We start from the raw sequence: 22,259 nt of genomic DNA on the forward strand, positions 1-22,259 counted from the left end.
CCCAACATGTCAGAGAATACTTTCATGAAACTTATTATCATATATTTTGGTTATGCTTCTCATCTTTAATAGCTGCCCCATTGTCACAACATCCTTGAGGCTTGTGGTATGTTTTGTGTTACAGATTGCACTAGACTTTACCTGTCTTTTAGTTTTTCAGACTGTTCCTGGACAGGAATTGTTAAAGCCCATACTTCCAAGGTCGCCTTCATTTAGGGAAGGGGTGGATGATGTTTTCAGGCTAGTGTACTAGCTGTGGTGCTAATTTATTGTAGAGAACAGATTCATTCACTAACTTCGGCAGTGCTTTCTCTGCGTTTCTCAGCAGACAAAATTCTATTATTCTCTAATCTATAGTGGGAAGCTGAGAGTCCTGAGGAACACAGGCTCTTAATTATTTGACTTCCTTGATGATTTTAATATCAGTAAAACAGATGTTGATATTTTAAGTACAGGCAAAATTACGTGTGATTATACTTGTAAGTACACCATTAAAATTAGTTTAGTTTTATAGCATACTTGGAAAGCTTAATTCTGAGCAGAAGAGACAGTTCCTTTTAATGAAAGGGTTGGAATATTGCTAAAATGTATTCCTTGCTGTATTTTCAGAACAACTCATTTGTGAATATTATGTAGGAGTTAATTAAAAAGTGATATTCTTTCAGGTCTTACTAATGTTATAGCATCCAGTTTGGAACTTTTTCTAGTGGTCATCATTCGTTAGGAAAAAAAAGTCCTAGTGTGTTTAAAACTATGAACAAAGAATATAGGAAGGTACATGAAACTGGCAAATAAATAAAAAATATCAGCCACCTAGTTATTGGCTCAGTCAGAATAGTATATGTTCTGTACTACACAGCATTGCATTACCATCTCCAAACAGCAGGGGCTTTTGCCTCATTTTTCCATCCCAGATGCTGCACGTAGAGCAATAGAGCCAACGGTAAGAGTTCTGGTAACCTGCTGCACCATTCTGGGTATTTCCCTGCAGAATCAGGCATAAAATGTGATTTAGAAAAAAATAAAAATAAAAATAAAAAAAAAAACAACGAAACTGATACTGGCAAAATTTTCTATTTTCGTGGTAACCCTTATTGTCCTGAGATTTTTCAGTGTAATGTGTTTCTGATGGCTACTGTAGCTTCAGTATCCTGAAGTAATTGTTTTTTCATGGAAACATGCTGGACCTTCCTCCATAGCTAGTGGGTATATAAAATGCGTGTTTCATTCTTCCATAATAACTGGTAAATTAATAGTTTTGTTCTGTTGAGCACAGTGCATGAAATTCTTTTCTTTGTGGGGGGCAATTGGACTGGAGTGTACCACCCTGCACTGGGAATCTTAGCTTCAGTTAGAAGAGACTCTCAGGAAGCCAGTGGAGACTCAGTGTGTGTATTCTCCCTCACAGACATGCATGTGCAAAAAGTACCTTAATGTTAATCACTAATTAAAATGAATAACAATGGAGGAAAATAGAAAGCATCAACAGTTACTAGTAATTTAATCCATTTAGACATCAGTGATAATTTATTTCCTTTTTTTTTTTTTTTTTTTTTTTGCTAACCCTGTGTTAAATACATAGAGACTGTTCGTATTGTTGCTGTTAATATACTTTCTTTAGCAGATCTAAAACTAAGTACAGGTAAGGTTTATACTATCTATCATGCATAACATCCATAATTCAGCACAAATATCTATGTAACTGTAATGATAATGAAGCATTTCCTGTGTTCTCAGCTCCTGCCTTTGACTCCTACCTGGCTGGGTTGATACCAGAGTAGAAACCTTAAAAGACACAAAAACAATGAGATGACCATGGTTCTATATTTTTCCTTGATTGGTAACACTTTCTTTTTTCACCAATCTGATATATATTTATTTCTACAGAAGAGGGCAGCAAAAGCCATATACTTTCTTTACTGCATCAATGACTGTGAGCTGTAAAGACTAGGGTTTCTAATTGATCTGTTTGGAGAAACAGGGCAGCACACAGCTGTCTTAAATCTAAAGATAAGTTATGCTTACATTAGAAAAAAAAAGATTAAAAAATCGAAGACATTTCCACTGACTGTTTGGAATCTTGATGTAAAGTATTCCTGTAACATCAACTAAATAATAGAATTGTAATGTACAGCTCTACATGATGGAAGTGAAAGGATCTCTGAGCCAAAGATTAAAGCAGCTGCCAGTCTGTGAAAAATCATTTAATCTGTTGCTCATTTAAATCCAATTCAGAGCTGGTGAGGCCACAACATTGTTCAATGGGTATTAAATGCTTGTTGGGGTCCAGCTGGAAAAAAAAAAAATACTCTGTCTTGCCTGTACCGCCACTGTCATTCTCTGCAGAGGACACGTTGTGATTGTGTTGTGAGTGTTTGTGTGTGTGTGTATAAGTACATGTATATCTCCAACAGGATATTCTGGCTTTTATCTCTTCTCCTCCCATTGCTCACTGCTTCCCCTGAGTCTTGTCCCTGCGTGTAGGGCTGAAGATTTAAGGTATGATGTTATGGTTGAACGTTTGATGTTGCAGTTAATCTCGTTTAACTACGAGCTGTGGCTGAAAGGTGTGCATCTCTTTATCACTTTCTCTCCAGACATATGTATCTTACATGCTTTCCTCTCTCTCTCTTACCTCATGTTGACTTAAAAAAAAGAAAAATAATAATAAAAAAACCTGCTCAGAATCTCATCTATGGGTTGAGCACAGGAGTGAAACTAGCTGGAGAGGTTTTTAAGGTACATATTCTGTACTAAGTGCAGGATTCCCAAAGATGAAATTTCAAACATGATAGCCCAGCATGTTATATATGACTATCACTTGATAATGTCTGCAAGCATAAAAGATTCATATATTCTCATATCACATGCAGTCATGCATCTTGCTGAGAGGCATTTAAAACTTAGAGCCTTAGAGATTTCAGTGTAAATAGAAAAAAATGAAAGGCAGATAAATATCTGCTGAAGATTTTATCAGTAGTATGGATTCAGTCTCAAAAATTCTTCCACTCCAGACTGTTTTTTATGGCATTTCAAATATTGTCAGGAATTACTTTCTGTTAGTGAATCGGTTTACTTTCTTTACTTCAATGGGAAAAAGCAAAGAAAAGTATCACTAGATGTTATTTCTATTTTTTCTTCTATCAAACAATCAACAGTGGCTTCCTTGTGTGACATTTTTGCCATTTATTCAAGATAGAGTGCATTACCTTCTAAATAGTAAAGTTGTTTATTAGCTGTTTGTCCTCATTTATCTTTGTTGTCAGCAGAGTGAGAAGTTGGAAAGAGTGGACTTTTAGTTGTTAGGGACTTGGAATTGGCAAATCTAACTTTATTAGTCTAGCCTGCAATATTTTCATATTAACTTATATTTACATAGATAAGTTTAAGGAACTTATCATAACTGCTGCAGATATGCAGTTTGTCTTATAGTCCTAGGAACCATTAAAACATCCAGCAGTATTTAGAACAATAATATTTCTTAATATGGCTAATGATGGTTTTCTATATGAATGTTTGGACTTTTTCTTCAAAATACAAAGTATTCTTATGAATCTATACTTGGGAATGTGTAGTAATTGTTTGTTCCAATGAGTCTAACAGATTTGGAAAAGGTTATATGTTGCATCAAGTATGAGGTCTTCTAGTGATTATTCTTTAAAGTATTTAAAAATACTTTCATTTGTCATCTAATTTACAAAATAAACCCACAGAAATTACATCGTGACTATAAATCTTCCACAGTATTGGGATAATGGTAAGTATTACATAATCTGAGGTGTGGGATTTTGAGACAAACAGAAAGGCAGTCTAGCATTTGGTCATGAAAAAGTACTTGTTTAACCTTGAGTGGGCAGAAAATTAGGCATTTTCAGTAAAGCATGCTGTTCTGAAAAACCAGCAAATTTAAGCTCAAATTAGAGATTCAAGAGTAGGAGGCATGTTCCTCTTGATTAGAGTTCTAGCAAAATACTGTATTCAGGCACAGAACAGAGTGACAAATAGAAGGGCTCCTGTTTAAAGCAACAGAGAGGTGGTTCTTGGGCTGGCAGGTCTGTACTGTGAAAGAAGAAAAATAGTTCTGTTTTGTTTATATCATCAGAGTAAAAAAGATGAATATTCTGATATATGCCAAGGAGATAGGATAATTTGTTTAAAAAAAAAAAAAGAAAAAGAAACAAAGACTAGTAATAAATTATGAGAAAAAAACAAAACAAAACAAAACAAAAAAAACACAACCAACCGAAAACAAACAAACAAAAACACACCACTTTCCAGCAAGGGGGATACACAGCACAGGAAGGGAAGTGGAATATTTGCGACTTAACAGGCTTGGATTCTATATTTCTATATTTTTTTAAAAAACACTTTTAGAGTTGAATTTCTTTGGGCAGCTTCTCTATTGTTTGGGCAGGAGAATCCTCTGCTGAAAAATTCCTTTTCATGAGCTTTGCCATCACTCATGAAGGGAATGAGGAATGGTATGACATTTGAGTGCCTCTGCATGGAGGAGTGAGGAGATCTGGTTTTTAGGATATATTTAACAGGAAGTTCTTTGGTTCAAGTTACAGAAGTCAAGGAAGGAAAGCCCTGCACCAGAGCAGGATTGTTTCCTACAGATGTTTTGTACTGCCCTGTTAAGTTTGAATTGCGCAAGTAACTGTGCTTCCATGCTCCCCAGTATAACTGGGCAGATCAGCAATGAAGAATCCTATTAGCTTGACAGAACTATCCATGTGAAGTATTCTAACATTGCTAGGCCATCTGAGATCATGTCCTTCATCATGTCCTAATATGCAGTAGGACCACAAGTGCTTGGCTTTATTTCTAGTAATTCTCTTTTCAGGTATTTTGATTGACTAGGGTGGCAAAAATCTTTGTTGTTAACCAGTCTTGAACCTGAAGACTGGGTTTGTTTTCCCTTCAGTATTTTCTATTCCGTGTCTGAGGCTAGTGATCCAGATGCTAAGGTCTTGGAAATCTGTCTGCTTTTGTCACAGTCTGCCAAAATCTTTACATGCATCTGTTAATTCCAGTGAACCAGTTATTTGAGACTGCGGTGTATGTATGTGTAAGTTACCGTGCTCAAAGTTAATTAAGCTGTTTATGCACATTGACAGTCTGCAATTTCTGTACTCTAGAGGGTGCTACTGTTCTAATTGGTGAATAAACTTTTGCCCAGTTGTAGTAAGCTGGCAATATTAATTATTTTTTGAGCATACAAAGCTCTTATTGCTGGGAACAGAAATTAGTTCCCACTGTTCAGGCATGCCCAGAAATCAGTGCTTAAGCTGATCTGAATCCTGTGTACATTGTACAGAAATAAGACTACCAGCGCTGTGCTTATTGACTAGAAGGGCAAATTGCTGTGTTTAGGAATATGCAGAGCTGTGTAAATAAGAGATTTACATACATGAGCAGTAGTCTGTAGGACTGGAACCCATTCTTTTGCCAGATGCATGCTTTTGACTTTAATAAGGCTGTTGCTGGTGAACTCTGTTGTGGTATTTAAGAATGCAAACTAAATTGGTCTAAATCTATTGCATGTTAGCAAATGATTTTCCTGTTGATTTTGTTGCCAGCTGATGTAGCACCAGTGTTAATGCTTTGCTCATTTACGTCATTGGTTTCATGGCACAGTAAGATATTGTGGAAATTTATGTAGATGCTGCGTAGTTTGAGAGAAATATTTCAGGCCTTTTTTAATATGTTTGAAACATTTTTATTGCTCACTACTTTATTCATTGTCCTTGCCAAAGTTAAGTAGCATCAGTTCATATATTTATGTACTTATATATGTATGTATTTATGGCAACTATATATTCTATAGTTGGTTAATTTTAAATGTTCAAGATTTTATCCAGAAAATGAATTGTGAAGCAATAAATATGTAAATATTTCACTTATTTTGAAAAGATCCTGACTGCAAGAGTTCATGCTAATACCTCTAGTAAGGAGCATTCATAGTAGTACCTGGTCGTTTTCTTTACATTTAGGCTTTGAAAAGCAACTGTTTACACAGGCACTTTCATATGATTAACAGTACTGCTTTCTTCCCTTCTCTTCCTTACAAACAATTCAAAAATCATCAGCAACAGGCAGCCAAATGTTACTTGACTTGGGGCACATTTGTTATATTATCTTTACTCATACTGACAGCTAACCTTGTACTCTTCTCAAACGCCTTGGTTAGAGATTCTGAGCATGAAAGCATTATGTTCTTTCTCCTGAGGTGCTCCCAGGGTTGATACACAGGCATTCCATGCTTGGTACTGAGAGTAATAATGTTTAACTGGAATTTCAAACTATGTTTAAGTGATTTTTATTTTTTTTTTTTTTGTAAAAGAATAATGCCATATCATTTTGTTTCCCATCTTCTCTTAAAAAAGTAAGGTAATTAATAAGGTAATAAATGTCTTTCTGATAAGACTGTAAATAGGAAAAAAACTCAATCAGGGTATGACTATATTTCCTAAGCACAATAAATAAAATGCAAACTAGGTTCTATTTCACAGCACACTCCTACTAAGAATATCTCGGAGTTTCTTCTGAAATTAGATGCATGACTTTTTATTGTAATGTATTTTTAGAGAGATCTAGATAAATTCTTGCAGTTTGTGGCTCAACATTTGGAGAATATTATTGAATATTACACATTTTTATCAAATGTGGGTTAATGCTGATTTGAAATTAGGTCTCTCTGAATGTTTAAATGTCACATTTGTTTTCAAGCCCCAGATGGCATAACTTCAGTACTTACTATTGCTGTTTATTTTCAAAGCTGAAGTCATTTGTTGAAATGTGAATCATGCCAGAATTTAGTTTTTTAAAGGTTGTTTCATCTCTAAAGGATGTTGAAGTAGAAAAAGTGAATTTAAAGGGATAACATTTCACTTTAACTAATGTTTGGAGCATATTCCAATAAATGCTTAGTGCTAAAGAACAGAGAAGCCTCTCTTTGGCTCTTTGTGGTTTCTCAGTTCCGTTTCCTGTCATGACGAAGAAATCAATTGCTGATATTTGTTAGGGTAAGCACTGTAGGAGGTTTAGTCTCTCTATATGGTCAAGTTACCATTCAGAACAAACTGGGGAAAAAAATGAATACTATTTCTTTAAGTTAGACTTGTTATACAGTGTATTTAACTTCTACTTTTTTTTTTTTTTTTTTACAGGCAAAAATATGTGATAATGTTATCCTCAGTAGGCACCTTCTGTAATAAAATAGTGGATTTAAAACTTAGTATCTCATCTGTATTAATTAAAAGAAAACAGTATAAACCAATAATGCAAATATTTTCTTCATTTTTATCTTCTTAGCAATTGCATATACATACAGAATTAATTGCTGAACAGTATTTCTATATGCCATTTCATTATAAACAGTTTCTTTATTTTTTACCATCAGTTATCCAAAATATATAAAATATCGTTAAGAAATATGTTGCCTAAGCAGTGTTTTCTGTTGATTATCATGGAATTTAGTTCTTCCAATGCTGAAACCAATGGTGAAACTCTTCTCAATCTCAGTGGGAAAAGGATTTTTGAAAAGTAACAGTGAATTTTTTTATTATAGAGTATATGCTACTTTCACTGATGAGGTAGATTTAATTGAATATAATAAAGAAATAAAATAAAATTGAATATAAATATATAAAATAAAGTTGAATAAATAGCATTTTGTCAAATGTTGAAATGGACAAAATAGTTGGTTTTTTTTTTTTTTAAGCACTTGCAGATGTTCTGTTTTGTTTTATTTTTTGGATGTAGAGTAGATTTTTGCTTATTATTAATAAAAGTGGGAAAGGTACTTTAAACTTTGGCTTGAATAAAGAAGTTACAGAGACTGATACCCTTTTCCAGCTTCAGAGTGTTAGAGTAATTCCCTTTTATCAACAGGTTTTTATTTCATTTCTGTTTTCTCCAAAACAAATAAATGCTAGATAAGACATAAAACACAAAATACATTGCTTGTGAGGCCTGAGGTTTGGACCATTTAATTCAGTTCTGTTTTATCAAAGCAATCACAGTGCATAACAGTTGGTAATCTCTCTTTCAGGTTAATTACACTGCCACAAGTTACAATCTAGAAAAAGCAAAACTATTTAGTAAATTGATCACTTGCAAATTTAGTGACAACAGTCTCCAGTACCTATGATACTTCCTTTAAAAACAGTTGAAAGTTTTTGGGCATAATGTTTCCAATAAACCATTTTTTTCTAAATAAATTAAGTGAACAAAGATTAGTGTGAGTGGTGTTGCTTAGGATCTTGTTCACACTGAAGTGAATTTCCATTGATGTTGTCGGTTTTAATGCAAGCAGGATTGCATCTTGTTAATGGTACTCGTATTAGTAACTGTGAAATATGTATTTAAGTACACCTTAGTATGTACTTCATATTGGGTGATTGCAGGAATCACAAAATAGTATGTGACTGGATATTAAGGACAAAAGGATGATAAAGGGGATAAAATGTGTATTCTTTTAGTATATATGCATATTTTCAAGACACTGAAGGCCATAAAGGAAGCTTTATGCAGCTACTGATTACAGATATACATATCCTTGATTTTCTGTCTTCCTGCTTTCTTGCAGGGCCAAGGCTTTCCGTGGAAAAAAGGTTCATGGAGAATATGACATAAAGGTTGAACAGGTAATTAAATGACTTAATCTGAATGTTATTTTTATGTGCTCGTGTGTATATATACACGTACATGCATGTATGCATAAATAGGTATGTAGTCCTTTGTACTTCAGTAAAAAAAAAAAAAAAAAGCAAATTGGGTAGAACACTAAAAGGTTGAATTTTATTTGTAATTTCAAGGAGTGAGGCAAAAATATCACTGGCACTGTGGATTATCTAAATCACTTTAATGCTGCACTATCTAGCTCTGCACTGTTCTCAACTTGGAACTGCTTTGCAGGGATTTTCAAGAGTATTGAGAGAGGGGAAGAAGCTATTTTGTTCCAAAATACCACTCACATCTAAATCAGAATGTGCAGTTGACATCACGTACACTTTAATGCTAGCACTGTGTAAGCCTAGAGTTTCCTTCATAAGGTCTTTGTAGGACCAAAACCACCTTTAATCAGCAATAGATTGAAGGCTTCTGAACCCTATTAAACACTTTGTAAAGCATTGACACCTTTACTGTTTGTGTACAAATAAATTGAGTTAGTAACTTCAGTGTTCTTTTCCTAATACTGAAGGGCATTATTTTGTTTGTATACTGCTTACAGCAACCTACCTATAATCTAAAATATTTTCTATCACATACTAAGTTTTTAAAGTATGAAATCTATACTGTGAATCCATGTAATTTTTTAATGTAATAAATGAATGGGAGAGATTAGTTTTCAATCTTAATTTTTAAATGATTTATTAATGTTTTGTCAGCATTTATACAAATATTTTAATCTCTCATCATTTGCACTGATTTTTCAAAGTCTTAAATCTGCTCTTTGTGTTTAAAACATTGATCCAAGAAAGTATATAAATGTATACGATTTAATGAAGAATTATCCATGCTTGAAATCAAGCACATACTTAAACTGTTGAGTTGGAATGGTGGATAGAGGAGTCAACACTTGCCTTAAATGAACACTAATTCTGAAAGCCTTACACAGATTTTACTTAGGAAGGGCTTCAGTGACACCATTTTTCAAGAGGAGACTAATGAGAATTCTGACAGTCTCTGCTCTGTACTAGTGTCCAGGATAGCAAAGACACTTTTATTTATCCTCTAGAAGACAGTTGGCTGCATTTCAATTATTCTGCTGTGTAATGTTATTGTAAAGTGCTTTGAGAGTCTAAGCTGATGAAAGACTGTGGATAAATGAAAAACATCCTGTTCTTTTATTTCAAATAACTGTAGATTCAGAGTATGGAATTGGTTCCTTTTAAATGCCACATTTCCAGTGTGAGAAGATACTTTGAAAAAATCCTTTATTTGTGAATTTTGCATGTCAATTGTTTAGTAGCAACTGATCTTTTAGGAAGAAGACTAAATGCACATAAAAGAAATAGAAAGGAGTAAAATATGTGAAGGAAAGGGAAGAAAGAACAAAACATACTAAGTGTGATAAGAAAATATTCCATTTCTCATATTTACCTTAACACTGCTTTTGTGCTATTTGCTTCAGCATGTTTGGTAAATGTTTGTTGTGCCTTGATTAATTTCTATAGCACACCATACAAAGGAAATAAATCTCTACCACCCCACGGTCTTTGTTTATGCATTTTTAATTTTTTTTTTCTTTCTTTACATTTTCTAATTTGTTTGATTGCTTCATATATGATGCATACCATTGGATTAAGATCCAATTAAGAAGATCCTCTTAGTGCACATTGTGTTCCAATTATATATTGTCAGCTGTTCAGATATTAATACTTAACAGAAGGGATTTAGGAAAATAAAGGTAAAATAAAACAGACCGACTAATGCAAGTCCTCTTTTCACAGGCAGAATTTTCAGAAATCAACTTGATAGCCCATGCTGATGGCAATTATGCAGTAGATATCCAAGTATTTCGGAATGGCACTAAAGTCGTCAGGTAAGAAAACTAAGTACAATAAGAGCAAGAAGCAATAGGTTTTGCATGTAATTTTACATGCATAATGTAAATGTACATGTAAAATATACTGAGTGTTGTGCGTGTTTTTTTTTTTTTTTTTTTTTTTTTTTAATACGGTAATAGGGATTTTTGCCATGAAAAGTATCTGATCAGTGGAGTAAGTCATGTGACGGGGCCTCCCACGGGCAGCAGCTCTTCATGTGGGTCCGTACCATGGGTTCCATCTGTCAGGAGCAAACTGCTCCAACGCAGGTCCCTCACAGGTGGCAGCTCCCCCCACACCACCCGCTCCTGTGTGGGCTCTTCTCCATGGGCTGCAGCTCCCACCCAGGGCCTGCTGTTTTCTATTGACATGGGCCAAGTCATATGAATTCTTTCCAGATAGTTACTGTAATATAACAGTTCAGATAATTTCCTATTAGGGTATTTTGTCCATAAAAGAATTATTCCAATGGAAGTCAGGGGTCTTTTCACCATTTTTTTTATTTATTTATTTTCCTCTAGAGCGAACATGTTCAGCTTTGTAAATGTAGGGAGGGAAACAGGAGTACATCAGGGCAAAGTAAAAGCTTAATTTACATTAGGAAAATTATTTCAGACAGTTCTATAACAGGGGAATTACTCTGATTTTGGTCAGTGCAGTTAATGGTTTAAGTGTAACAGTTTGGCTGAATGGTTGCATATAGAAAGGTAGATCACACAGCTGACAGTGATCTGGTAGTTTCCTACTTAGGTTTATCTTCAGGAAAGAGTAAGAGTTCAGGGAGCTGGACTGCATACAGCATGTCTAGTAACTTTGTGTTTTTGCTCAACATCTGTCCAAATAAAAGACTTGAAGATTTTTACTTTTTCATGTTAAAAAAAAAAAAATCAAGAAGAAAAATATTGAAAATAAGCATACATTATGCTTTAAAACTCATAGCTGTTTAATTTCTTGTGTGCTTTAAAAATATTGCAGCTTAATGTAACAACCACTTATGCCAAATCCACAAGATTATTTCCTTAGAAGAGTAACAGATCTGATTTCCACCCCCCCACCCCCCCCCCAATGAAGAATGAAGTTTTGGAGCCAAGAAATCTTGCTCTTTAATGGCTTTGCTGTAGAGAATTTTCCAAACAGAACATAAGTATCGATGCCCAGTTAGGATCTCAATATGTCAATATTTAACGAGAGCTGGGAACCTCAAGGAAACAGCATCTGAAATGATGTATATTTGTTTAAGAGAGAGAGAAAAAAAAAATTAAACTGCTGTTTAGGTTAAAAAAAACAGAGAAATCTTACCACGTCATCAGGCAACTCTAATAGTGAGGTAATGCAGGATTTTATAGTATCATCACTTTTATTTATAATCAAATTTATTTAACCAAATAGAGCTACCTGAAGTTGATATTGCACTCATCTTTGTGTGGGATGTTTGCATATATGTGTGTGCTTTCTGGTGTAAGAGGGGTAAGCAGACATGATGGGAGCGGTTCTACATTTGCATGACAAATAACTTTTCTGGAGATATAGAACATGTTGGGGGGGGGAGTTTTTTCATAAAAGTTCTAAGTTCTGTTTCTTCAGGTATCTGCAAGTCTTTACCTTGCTTTAAGCCTTGTTGGTTTGGGAAATGTGTTGCCTGAAGCTTGGTGTATGGTTCTTGTGTTGCTAAGGAATGCAGAGATACTGAAGGATATTCAGTTAAGGAAGTTCTTTGAGAGCCAGCATTAACTATGGGTCAGTCAATAGCGTATGCAGCATATTGCTTTTTTTCTGTCTCAATTGTCAAGAGAAATAGGAGAAATTTCTGGTCCCACTGGTGTGAAAATTTATATTGAGTACAGACTGTAAACATATTACTAAAAAGGTTTATCTGAATACTGTCATTAAAATTCTTATGTTCTATTGATGTGATGTCCAAAATGACTTTCTATCACAGATATATGAGCAAAATATTAGTTAATTAAATCATAGAAATTCCTGTGACAGAATTTTGCTGACTGGGATTAAGAGGAAAAAAAAAAAAAAGTGACAGGCACTTGTTCTACAGTTATACTTCTTCAAGACATTGATATCCTTAAGCTAGTTAGTGTTTTTTCCACCTATAAAATCTGAATACAGAGCAGAATCTTGCAACGTTCAAGTTTGAGTGAGTTCCACCTGTTGTGTTATGTCTTCTATTTTCTGTAACCTTTTTAAACTAGATGTCAATTCTTAAACTGGATGTCAGATGTCACCTTACTTAAACTAGATGTCAGAGTTTAAGTAAGGTGAAGGTGGTGCCAGACTGCTTTCAAAGGTGCATAGTCAGGACAAGAATTAATGAATTTTGCAACACAAGAAAAAATGATTAAATATCAGATGGGGGGTGGTATCTAGATCAAAAGTTGAACTCTGATTGCCTCCAATTCTGATGATTTCTTTTGCAGGCATTAGGATTGCTTCATCTCTTTCTTATTGTCCTTAAAACACTGACAATAGCTGTGAAAGTAAAAATATTCCCTAAAAGGAAAGCATTAGAACTTGCTTAAGCTTCTGGCAGAGGTGTTTGCCTGCTTTATCTTTGTCATTGCTCAGGAACCAATATACATAGAAATAAACTAAGAAATACTCAGAATTGATGTTTCTTTCAGTGGCAGAACAACCTGAAAAGCCATGTTAATTTGTCTCTCTACTTAATGGAGTCACAGTATTTATTAGATGCTGTTTTCAGAAACAATGTGGGTATTAATTATTATCAATTTTCCTTGCTAGGTCATTCAGACCTGATTTTGTCCTTGTTCGACAACATTCATTCAGTATGGCAGAAAATGAAGATTTCCGAAACTTGATCATTGGGCTGCAGTATGCAGGCATCCCTAGTGTCAACTCCCTGGAATCCATCTATAACTTCTGTGATAAACCATGGGTGGTAAGTCTTGTACTGAAAAGTTCTGGTGCAGGCTTAGTGACTTCTGTTATTTGCTTGTTTAATTCATGCTTGTGTGACAAAATGCAAAGTCACAGAACAGTGAAACAATAGTGAAAGAAATAAAAAGGAAACTAATGTATTTTATTTTATTTATTTATTTATTTATTTTTCCAAAGAGACAGTGTTGGCAGTGTGGAGATGGAGAGAAAAATATGCACAGTACAAATAATGAAATAAGCGAGGAAACTAACGGAAAGCCTATTCGTTGCTAACATCCTTCCTCAAGTGATGAACGTGTATTTATTCATAATTTGTGTGGGAAAAGCAAGCTGAGAATATTTTTCATATTTGTGGCTTTGAACATAATTTAAACAGACTTTTAGCCAGTATTTTCCTCCTGCCTGTGAAATTTTTGGGGATATGCTTCAGCAAGGAAATCTGAAGCTATTAGTTTCCTCATCTGAAAGCTCTTTTCATAACCTTGTGCATATGAGGTAGAAGTTAGTCTTTTTTCAGTTACACATAGAGTAACGAGGCACATTTGAGAATCACTGATATTTGCCACTTTTAGTGTAGATGCTATTTCAGCTTTTCAGTACATACTTTGTAGGGATGAAAGTAGAATTTGATGATCTTTTTCATTCATACTGGACTAGAGCTTAGTAGCAACAAGTTAAAATGCAGTGCTGTGAAAGATGATTATGGATGCAATCACTTTGTTTAATAGGTGTATTCAGTTGCCCAAGAGCTAATGAAACTTTAAAGAATACCACTTGTTATAAATAGCCAATGATTCATATTTTTTTTCTTTTGATGTTTGGGTAAGAAAATAAGACTTTTCAGTATTTTTCACACCAAAATAAACTTTTACTGTAATGATTTAATACTTTTTATTGCCTTGAAGATGTTTATTTTCTCAGATTTAATTTGAAAACCAGTATTAAAAAATTGTCAACAGGTTTTCATATATATCTCTTGCAGCTAATTTTATCACATTTTTATGTTTCAGTAATGTACAGTGGGGAATAAATAATTAATAAAGCATATATAAGTTTTCAGAATACATATTGTACATTGCTGAATCCATTATATTAGTACGTCATATTTTATATGCTGTGTGGCATTTCTTAATGCTTTGATTCATTGTATGCAGTAAAGTTGGGCAATGAAGCAGTAACAGTAGCATATATATGCAATAACGATGCAGTAGAGAGAAACTGAATAATTTTTAATAGTCTTCTGGTGGCATTAGCGTCATAGCTGTTCTTTCACCAAACCAATATATGTTTCTTACAAATGGTCTCATTTCACAGAAAATCACTGTGCTGATTTTGTAGACCAGTAATAACTGGGATTGATTGGGTGTTATTGAAATATTTGCTATAATAATTGCTACAATTGCTTATCTTTGATTTTTTCAAATATTTTCTTTTAGTGCTTAAATTTCTGTACTGTAGCCAAGCCTCAATATGAATGACATTAAACTATTTTTTCAGCTAAGCTTATTTTATTCAAACATACAGAAGAATGATATTTTTTCCATTGAGATTTTCCTACCTTGCTGTTTCTGCATCTGACAGCCACAATTTTTTTATTTGAAATGGATTTTGCAGTCTCAGCAAAAGTCCATTTCACATCTCTTGGATACTTCCTCCCTAATAACTATCCTAGAGAAATTTTAAAGTATCAGACAGGTCACATGCTTCAAACTAGCGTTTCATGTTTTAATTTACTACAACAGTTCCCTTCACAGAAGTTGTTAAATTAAGGTATGTAATACAAAGAGGGCCTTAATTCCACATTTTAACTACATGTAATGATAAGGTAAGCGTACAATCATGCAAGTGATTCCTATTACAAATTTATATCAGAATTATACATCAACTGGATCCTACTTTAAAAGAATGCAGACTTTTGATTTGAGGACAAAAATAGTTTCTGTACAAACACAAGATGGCTTGTTTAGGCTTTTAACTTGGACTTTACTGACTTCTGTTCTCACTGGTATAGACACCTCCCATTATGTATGTGTATATTAATCCTAGACTATTGTGAAACCTTTATCAGGTTTGGGGATGGTAAGCAATGCAAGCAGTCACGTAAACATGTTTCAATTCATGTTCGGAGTATTTACCCATTAGCTATTGCTAATGGGTAAAAATCTGTTGATTCTTTGATTCAGCCAGTTTTGCAAATGTTCAAATAATGCAGCATAACTCAGGGACTGTTAGTTTTGCTAGTATTTTCTAGCTTGTTAGATTACATCCAACTCAAACATGCTACCTTGCCTATGTAAAATCCCTGCAGCAAACTGTAGTCTAGTTTTAGATGCTTTTCATCTCAGGGTGTGCTCCTCAATCATGCATAATGCTGACATTATGCATAAAAACCACTGATGCCTATAGCATGCTTCTAGATGTACTTCAGGCAGGTAAATCAATATGTGTTCTGTAGTGTTAAAATGGCATGTATTTAAGCTGAACTAGAAAACAGTTAAATTGTAACTAGAGGGAAAAAAACAAAGCAAACCAAAAACTAGCAGAATTATTCTGTTATTTCCTTGCTCAGAAGTGAGTTCAACATATGCAGCACTGTTTAAAGCTTTTGAACCACCTACTATTCTAATATCTTATTATACACCGAACTTCATGCTTGGGTGAAACTGAATTTGTACGTTTGCAGATAAATATGTTTTCTTATTTAAATCATTGTCTTTCTCATCATGGTTGAAATATCAGAATAGATAGTGATTCTGATTACATTTTATGTTACTCAGTCTTAACATTCATATGAAAAGAAAAGTAGTTTCCACTTCATACATATATGTACTTTTTGTAAAGTGCATCCTACTGTCAGAAAGTATTTCAGAAAGCATATTCAGCAGTCATGAGTGTCCATGTCAATTTTGCAGTAGTGTGAATAAGCAAACGAGCTTAGACTGACCATAGATTAGGCCCATCCTCTTCATACCACATAAAGGATGCCTTTCTGGATGATTCCCTTGTTAGAAAGGTTGATTTGTTGTTTTTATGAAAGCTATTTCTATAAAAATTGCTAATTCAAAAATGTTAAAAAGAAAAGTAGAACTCTAGATAAAGCCATAAATCACCATCTTTATTAATTGATGAGAACTACATTGACCCTCCAAGTAAAATTTCAGTGGCAGAAGTAAATCACAATTTCTATAATAGCAGAAAGAGACAGGGCAACAGTGTCCAATGCAATGGGACTTTAAAGGATGATTTTTTTTTTTTTTTGAATTAGCCATGGCCACCAATTGCACATATTTAAATAAGTGTAAAATGGGGAGTAGTGTAGAATTGGTGGAAGGGAAAGTCAGGATGGGTAGGCTACAATTATAAAAGGACTGTGGGATAAAATAAGGGTTAGAATCCAAAATGCAATATCTTGTTTTTTTCCTTAATTTGCTGTACTTCACAGTATCAGGTCTTTGCTTTTATTAGAACCTATAGCACAGCATTTTTTTCTACTCTGAGGACAGATTCACAACCTACATTAAAAACTGAAGCACCTGCCCAAAATTTTTAGGTGGAACTCTTTTCACATTGTGTCTGCAGACATAGTTTTCTATGTCATTGCCAATAGGCAGGCAGTATTTAATCTAAGATATATTATCAAAAGATGGGGATGTGGGAAGGTTGCTAGAAACATGGTAAAAATATTTTTAAAATAAAGTCTTAAAGCCCGTGTTTTCTAGTGTTGGGAAATATATTATTCCTTCAAATACAAGTCAAAAGTTCAAAGCACCATATAACTCTTTAAAAATTTAGGATGCTAGCAACTGTGGCAAAGAAAATATTGAATTGAATGTTTGTGGTGAAATGTTTGCATACTGAAATATGTTAATGATTTGGAATTATCACAGTACTCCTGTTATATCACTTCTGTGATAATACTTACCACCTACCTCATGAAAAAATCATGATCCTGGCTTTTGAGATGTATTCTACTTAAATGTTAGTAAGAATTTCAGAAAGATACTTACCTAGTATGGAAGCAAGACTTTTATAAATAGCCACTATTGGTTGCTACTAAGCAAATGCAGAGCTGTGGAGGAAACTTTTAAAGGTCTTTATCTACTTCATTGGAATGTTTCCTTGCATTGTCATGTTGCAAAATCATAGTCATCCCATACTTATGATTAGGGCTGGGGAAATGTTATTTTAAAAAATAGATCCAGTGTATTGGGTTGATTTTTTTTTTTCTGAAATACTTTTCTTCTGCATGCATCCTTTTGCATGTTTCCTGTTAAGATTTCTGTGAAATATTCTTGCTTAAATGTTTGCGTTAAGCGAACCCTGCTCTTGGTTTTTACTTTCAATTGCAAGTATTGGTAGGAGTATAGTAATTCCACAAATTATTAGCTTTTCACTCATACAGTGAACAATTGGTCAATAAATGGGCTCATACAGTGAGATGGAATTAGCTGGTGACGTCAGTAAAGACGCTAACTCTGACATTCTTGTCAGGGACTGTAAAGTTCAATGTCCATATCTACTATAAATAGAACATTTTATTACAGTTCAACCTTGACTATGATATACTAATTATGTGCATTACAGTAGCTGGATTGCTGTCTATAGGTTCAGATAGTGGTGTTTTAACAGTGCAGAGATAACAGAATTGCAGCAATTCTACCAACCACAGTTATATGTTCCAAGTCCAATCACATTATAGCAGTTCTGTTTCCTTTGCTGCAGAGGAAAAACGTAGTATCATTTGTGGCTGGCTGCAAATCTGTTCTTTTGTTAGCATGCCTTGGGAGGCTACTTAGAAACTGTTGGTTTGGACAGCTTCCAGGATCCACCAATACATTAATTACTCACTTATTCTGGTGAAGGAGATGGTACAACCTACAACTTGATAATGGGTCTACAATAAGCTCATCTGTGAATTTCATGACCTTAGCTTGCTGCCAGGTTGGTGGAAGTCTGTGTTTAACTTGAAATGCTGACTTGATATAATCACAGAGGGGATGTAGAAGCTCACATTAGCATGCCAAGCTACTGTGTAGTCATAACAGCTTGTGAAGAGAGATCTGTCACTTCATGGATGAGAAACCTGGGTGTTGAGCAGGTTCAGCCTCTAATGAAGAAAACTTCGTCACATTGTGACAAAATGCTGCATCATTCTCTGGTTCAGCAATGTAGGACATAAAGAAAAAAAAAAAAAAAAGGAAGTGTTTTTTGGTCAATAGCTGGCAGAGTAGAATTAAGACCCAGAAGACAGACTTGTCTGTATTTTAAAGATATCTGAAAGAATCTGGCATTTTTTATGTAGAGTTCCAGATGTGAACCCATCTTGTACTGAAACACCTTCAAAAGATCACTGGGACTTCGCTTCATTGTAGGAATTTTTTGCTATTAAGGATTTCAAATGCCAGAGAAGTATGATAGAACACTCTGTTATGCCAAAAGTGATTTCCTCACTCATCTGCACTCAGTCTGAGGGAAGGCTGATCATGGCTTTTCCACTTCATAGTATTATAAAGATCACAATTCTTCTACGTGTCTTTTCCTACAGTTTGTGAGTGGATATCCAAGTAGGTTTTTTGCAAGTTAGTTGATTATTTTTTTTATCATGCTCCATTTGCCAAGCTTATGTAATGCTGTGCCTACATGTATTGTGTTTTACTTTGTTTCTTTTGCAGATGATTTTCCCTTTATCTTCCTCTTTCTTGTATTGAACACTTTCTCTGTCCTCACCTTCCTTTTTTTTTTTTTTTTTTTTTTTTTTTTTTTGGAAGGTCTGTTTTGACTGTCCTTTGCTGCTTTGTGATGGTATTATAGTGTGCTAACTTGCCAGCTCCCCTAACTTGTGTTCTCCTTCATGTGTTCTGTAAGAAGTTGCCCCCTTGTGCCTTTCCAGCCTTCAAGATATACTTCTATAATCTGAGCAACAGACTGGGACACTGGCAGGAAAGTTGTAGACACTCTGCAGGGAGGAGCATATAAAAGAAATGATCTCTGTTCATTCCAGCTTCCTGTTGACAGAAATTATTGAAACTATGCCAATAGGCAGACACAGCCACATAGATGAGTTTCAATATTGTGTCAAAGTATCTTCTGGAGAACGAATAACAGATAAAAATGAATGTGCATAAGAATAAAAGCCTTGAATATCTATTTACTGTAAATCTACTTCTATGAATGACCCTTCAATGCTATTTTACATCTGTTTTAGTGAAAGAACTAATTTAACTAAATTTCCCCCAAATTTGTTGCACTGTAATGAAATTCTGTGCTCACTAACAAGAGTAAGATTTGTACAGTAATGCTGAACAATGGTTTAGAATCTGGTTGTTGTATTTCTCTATATCCCAGAGGGATTTTTTAATTGAAGGTCAGAGCTAAAAAATGTGTCCCTAAAATTGGGTTCAACACAAATTTGGGAAGAAGTTTAGTAAAATTTAATACCTCTTATACATTATAAATTGTAGAAACGTTCAGACCTGTGCTATACTTAATTTTATGTATTTCATGAGATGAAACCCAGAACCAGCACTAAACTTTCTTGTTTCAACCATTCTGGCAAGATTGATCTACCTGATAGAAAATGATGGGGACAGTGGACAGCCAGAATATGGAAATACGTAGATCCCACCCACACTTTTCCTACCTTTACACTTCAGGAAGCTAATACAGCAAAAAAAAAACAAAAACCAAAAAACAGCTCCTTTCTTTCACTTCAGGACTGCAAGTCGGGTGCTGCCCTTCTCTTTCCCAGGCATTGAAGAATTGTTTTCTCAGGTACTAGGCACAATCACATGACTGGCAAAGTCTGAAGAGCTTCATGTCATAATGTGTGACATCTCCTCAGCAAATTCAATTTACCTATTTGCAAACATTTACACAAAGGGAGGAGGTGTTTTAAAACCATTTCTGTGTCTCTTACTCATATGAAGGGTATTCCATAGGACAGCCAGAGAACAAACTGTCCACATGTGCTATTCTTCCAGCCCTGATCCAAGCAGAACATTAAATGTAAAAACCGTAGTTTAATTCTCTGTCAGCCAATGAAGATTTTGGCCTCTTTGCTCAGTCTGCCAGTTAAAGCAAAACATGTTGATGGATTTGTAGTGCAAGAGCTGAAAGTAAATTCACAAAACTGTGTCAGAAGGAAAGTAAAAGCATTTTAAACTCTTTGGTCAAAAGTAATTTACTAGCAACTTCGAACACTACATTAAATAAATAATTATGTACTTTGCTTCAAATATGTAACAGAAATCTACATACATTGAACAGTGTGATTTCCTCTTTGTACCTACTTATAGAGCTACTTATAGAGATATTTAAGTTTATTCCTGCAATAAAAATGGAATATTATGGTCTTGCTTAATTTTGCTTTCCTAAAATATGTAAGCTCCCTTGAAATTCCTTGAAAACAGCAGAGACCCTTAAATAATGAATATAGTAAAGTGTAGTGGTGATTTGACTTCTGTTCCATACAGCACGTAACTCTTACAGTTCTGTATTCATCAATCCTTGCCTGAACCATGAAGTACTTTATATATAAACTGAGTATATAATTTTCCCTTTGAGAAGCATTTACTCTCATGAAGTACTATTTTAATGCAAGAGGAGGTTCATGAGACTATTTTAATACAAGAGTAGGTTCAGATTTTTTACTTCATTGCTGAATTTTTGTGGTAGGTTGTTGTCACTTTGCCTTGCTCTTCTCTGCACTAAAGAGCTGCAGTGGGAGCTCTTGACATCCATTGCAGACTTTCATTGCCTTGAACATTTCCAGTGGCAGAAAATTGAAACAGACTTTTAATAATTTCTTAGCTTATTCTGAAAGAAGCTATGTTTAAATAAAGGTTGTAAAATTAATCTGAAAACCAGGACTGTGAAGCTGGTGGTTGTATCCCTTGTATATCTGCTGTTCCTTGTATAGAGTTGAAATTCAAAAAGCCGCTTTTGTTCTTGCTTAAGTCAAATACCAATAATTGAAGACCAGTCTTAATATTTATTTGAAAAGCAAACCTGTGTGATACATTCCCCATTAAAGTACCTTAGATGATAAACTAGCCAAAAACTAGGCAGAGATTATATCTGTTTTTCATATATAGACATGGTCACTCAGGCATGGGGAAAATCTGGGAGCTAGAAGCCCGTTCTTGCAAGGAATTTGTGAGCCATCTGGGAAACTCCCTTCCATTGTACTGCCTCCCTTGCCATAATCCCCACTCCTTCCTGTCCCCTCCCTCCCTCTACACAAGCATAGCTGTCCCACATTATCTTCAAACATTCCACCAGTGCTACTATTGCTATCTGATTTCCTCATGGTCATTCCTTTATGTTGAGTTTCTATTCTTAGCTCCAGTTCACATCTGAAAGGGATGCAAAGTGGACTTGTTCTCATTGGTTTTACAAAGTCTAGTAACTATGAAACTATTTATAAATTTTTGTGAAGTCTAGAAACTATGAAATAGTTTCTTTTCTAGTTTACTGTTCAAACTGCAACAGAGCATAGCATAGTTTGGATGCTGGCCACCTCAGAGAAGTCCTGTGACTTTATGTGCTGTACTTGAAAGAGATCATGTTTGCCAGTCCTGTCTGGGGGATGGCATTCTATCATTGAGCTTTGTCAAGGGATAATTTGAAAAAAAAGTTTATTGATTTTCCTCATCTTGCTGAGATGCAACAGGAAGCATCTCAGGTCAGGAAAGTCCATGTAGGAAGTCCAATTTGACTGAGTCTGAATTCTGTGAACAAAGTTGTATAACTCATGCTTGTATTTCTCATCTTGAGAAAGAGAAGAAAAAAAAA

At 34.6% G+C, this 22,259-nt stretch overlaps 1 protein-coding gene across 3 annotated transcripts in view; it reads left to right on the top strand.

The window, feature by feature from the left end:
- Positions 1–22,259, top strand: part of SYN2 (synapsin II) — a 176,876-nt gene that overhangs the window by 57,001 nt on the left and 97,616 nt on the right. For all 3 annotated transcript variants that reach the window (XM_068694897.1, XM_068694898.1, XM_068694896.1), the window contains exons 2-4: positions 8,594–8,651; positions 10,461–10,552; positions 13,311–13,467. In XM_068694897.1, the coding sequence (XP_068550998.1) occupies positions 8,594–8,651; positions 10,461–10,552; positions 13,311–13,467 (307 nt within the window). The remainder of the gene's footprint in view (positions 1–8,593; positions 8,652–10,460; positions 10,553–13,310; positions 13,468–22,259) is intronic.

Source organism: Anas acuta, chromosome 11 (genome assembly GCF_963932015.1).
Source record: "Anas acuta chromosome 11, bAnaAcu1.1, whole genome shotgun sequence".
Classification (NCBI taxonomy): Eukaryota; Metazoa; Chordata; class Aves; order Anseriformes; family Anatidae; genus Anas; species Anas acuta.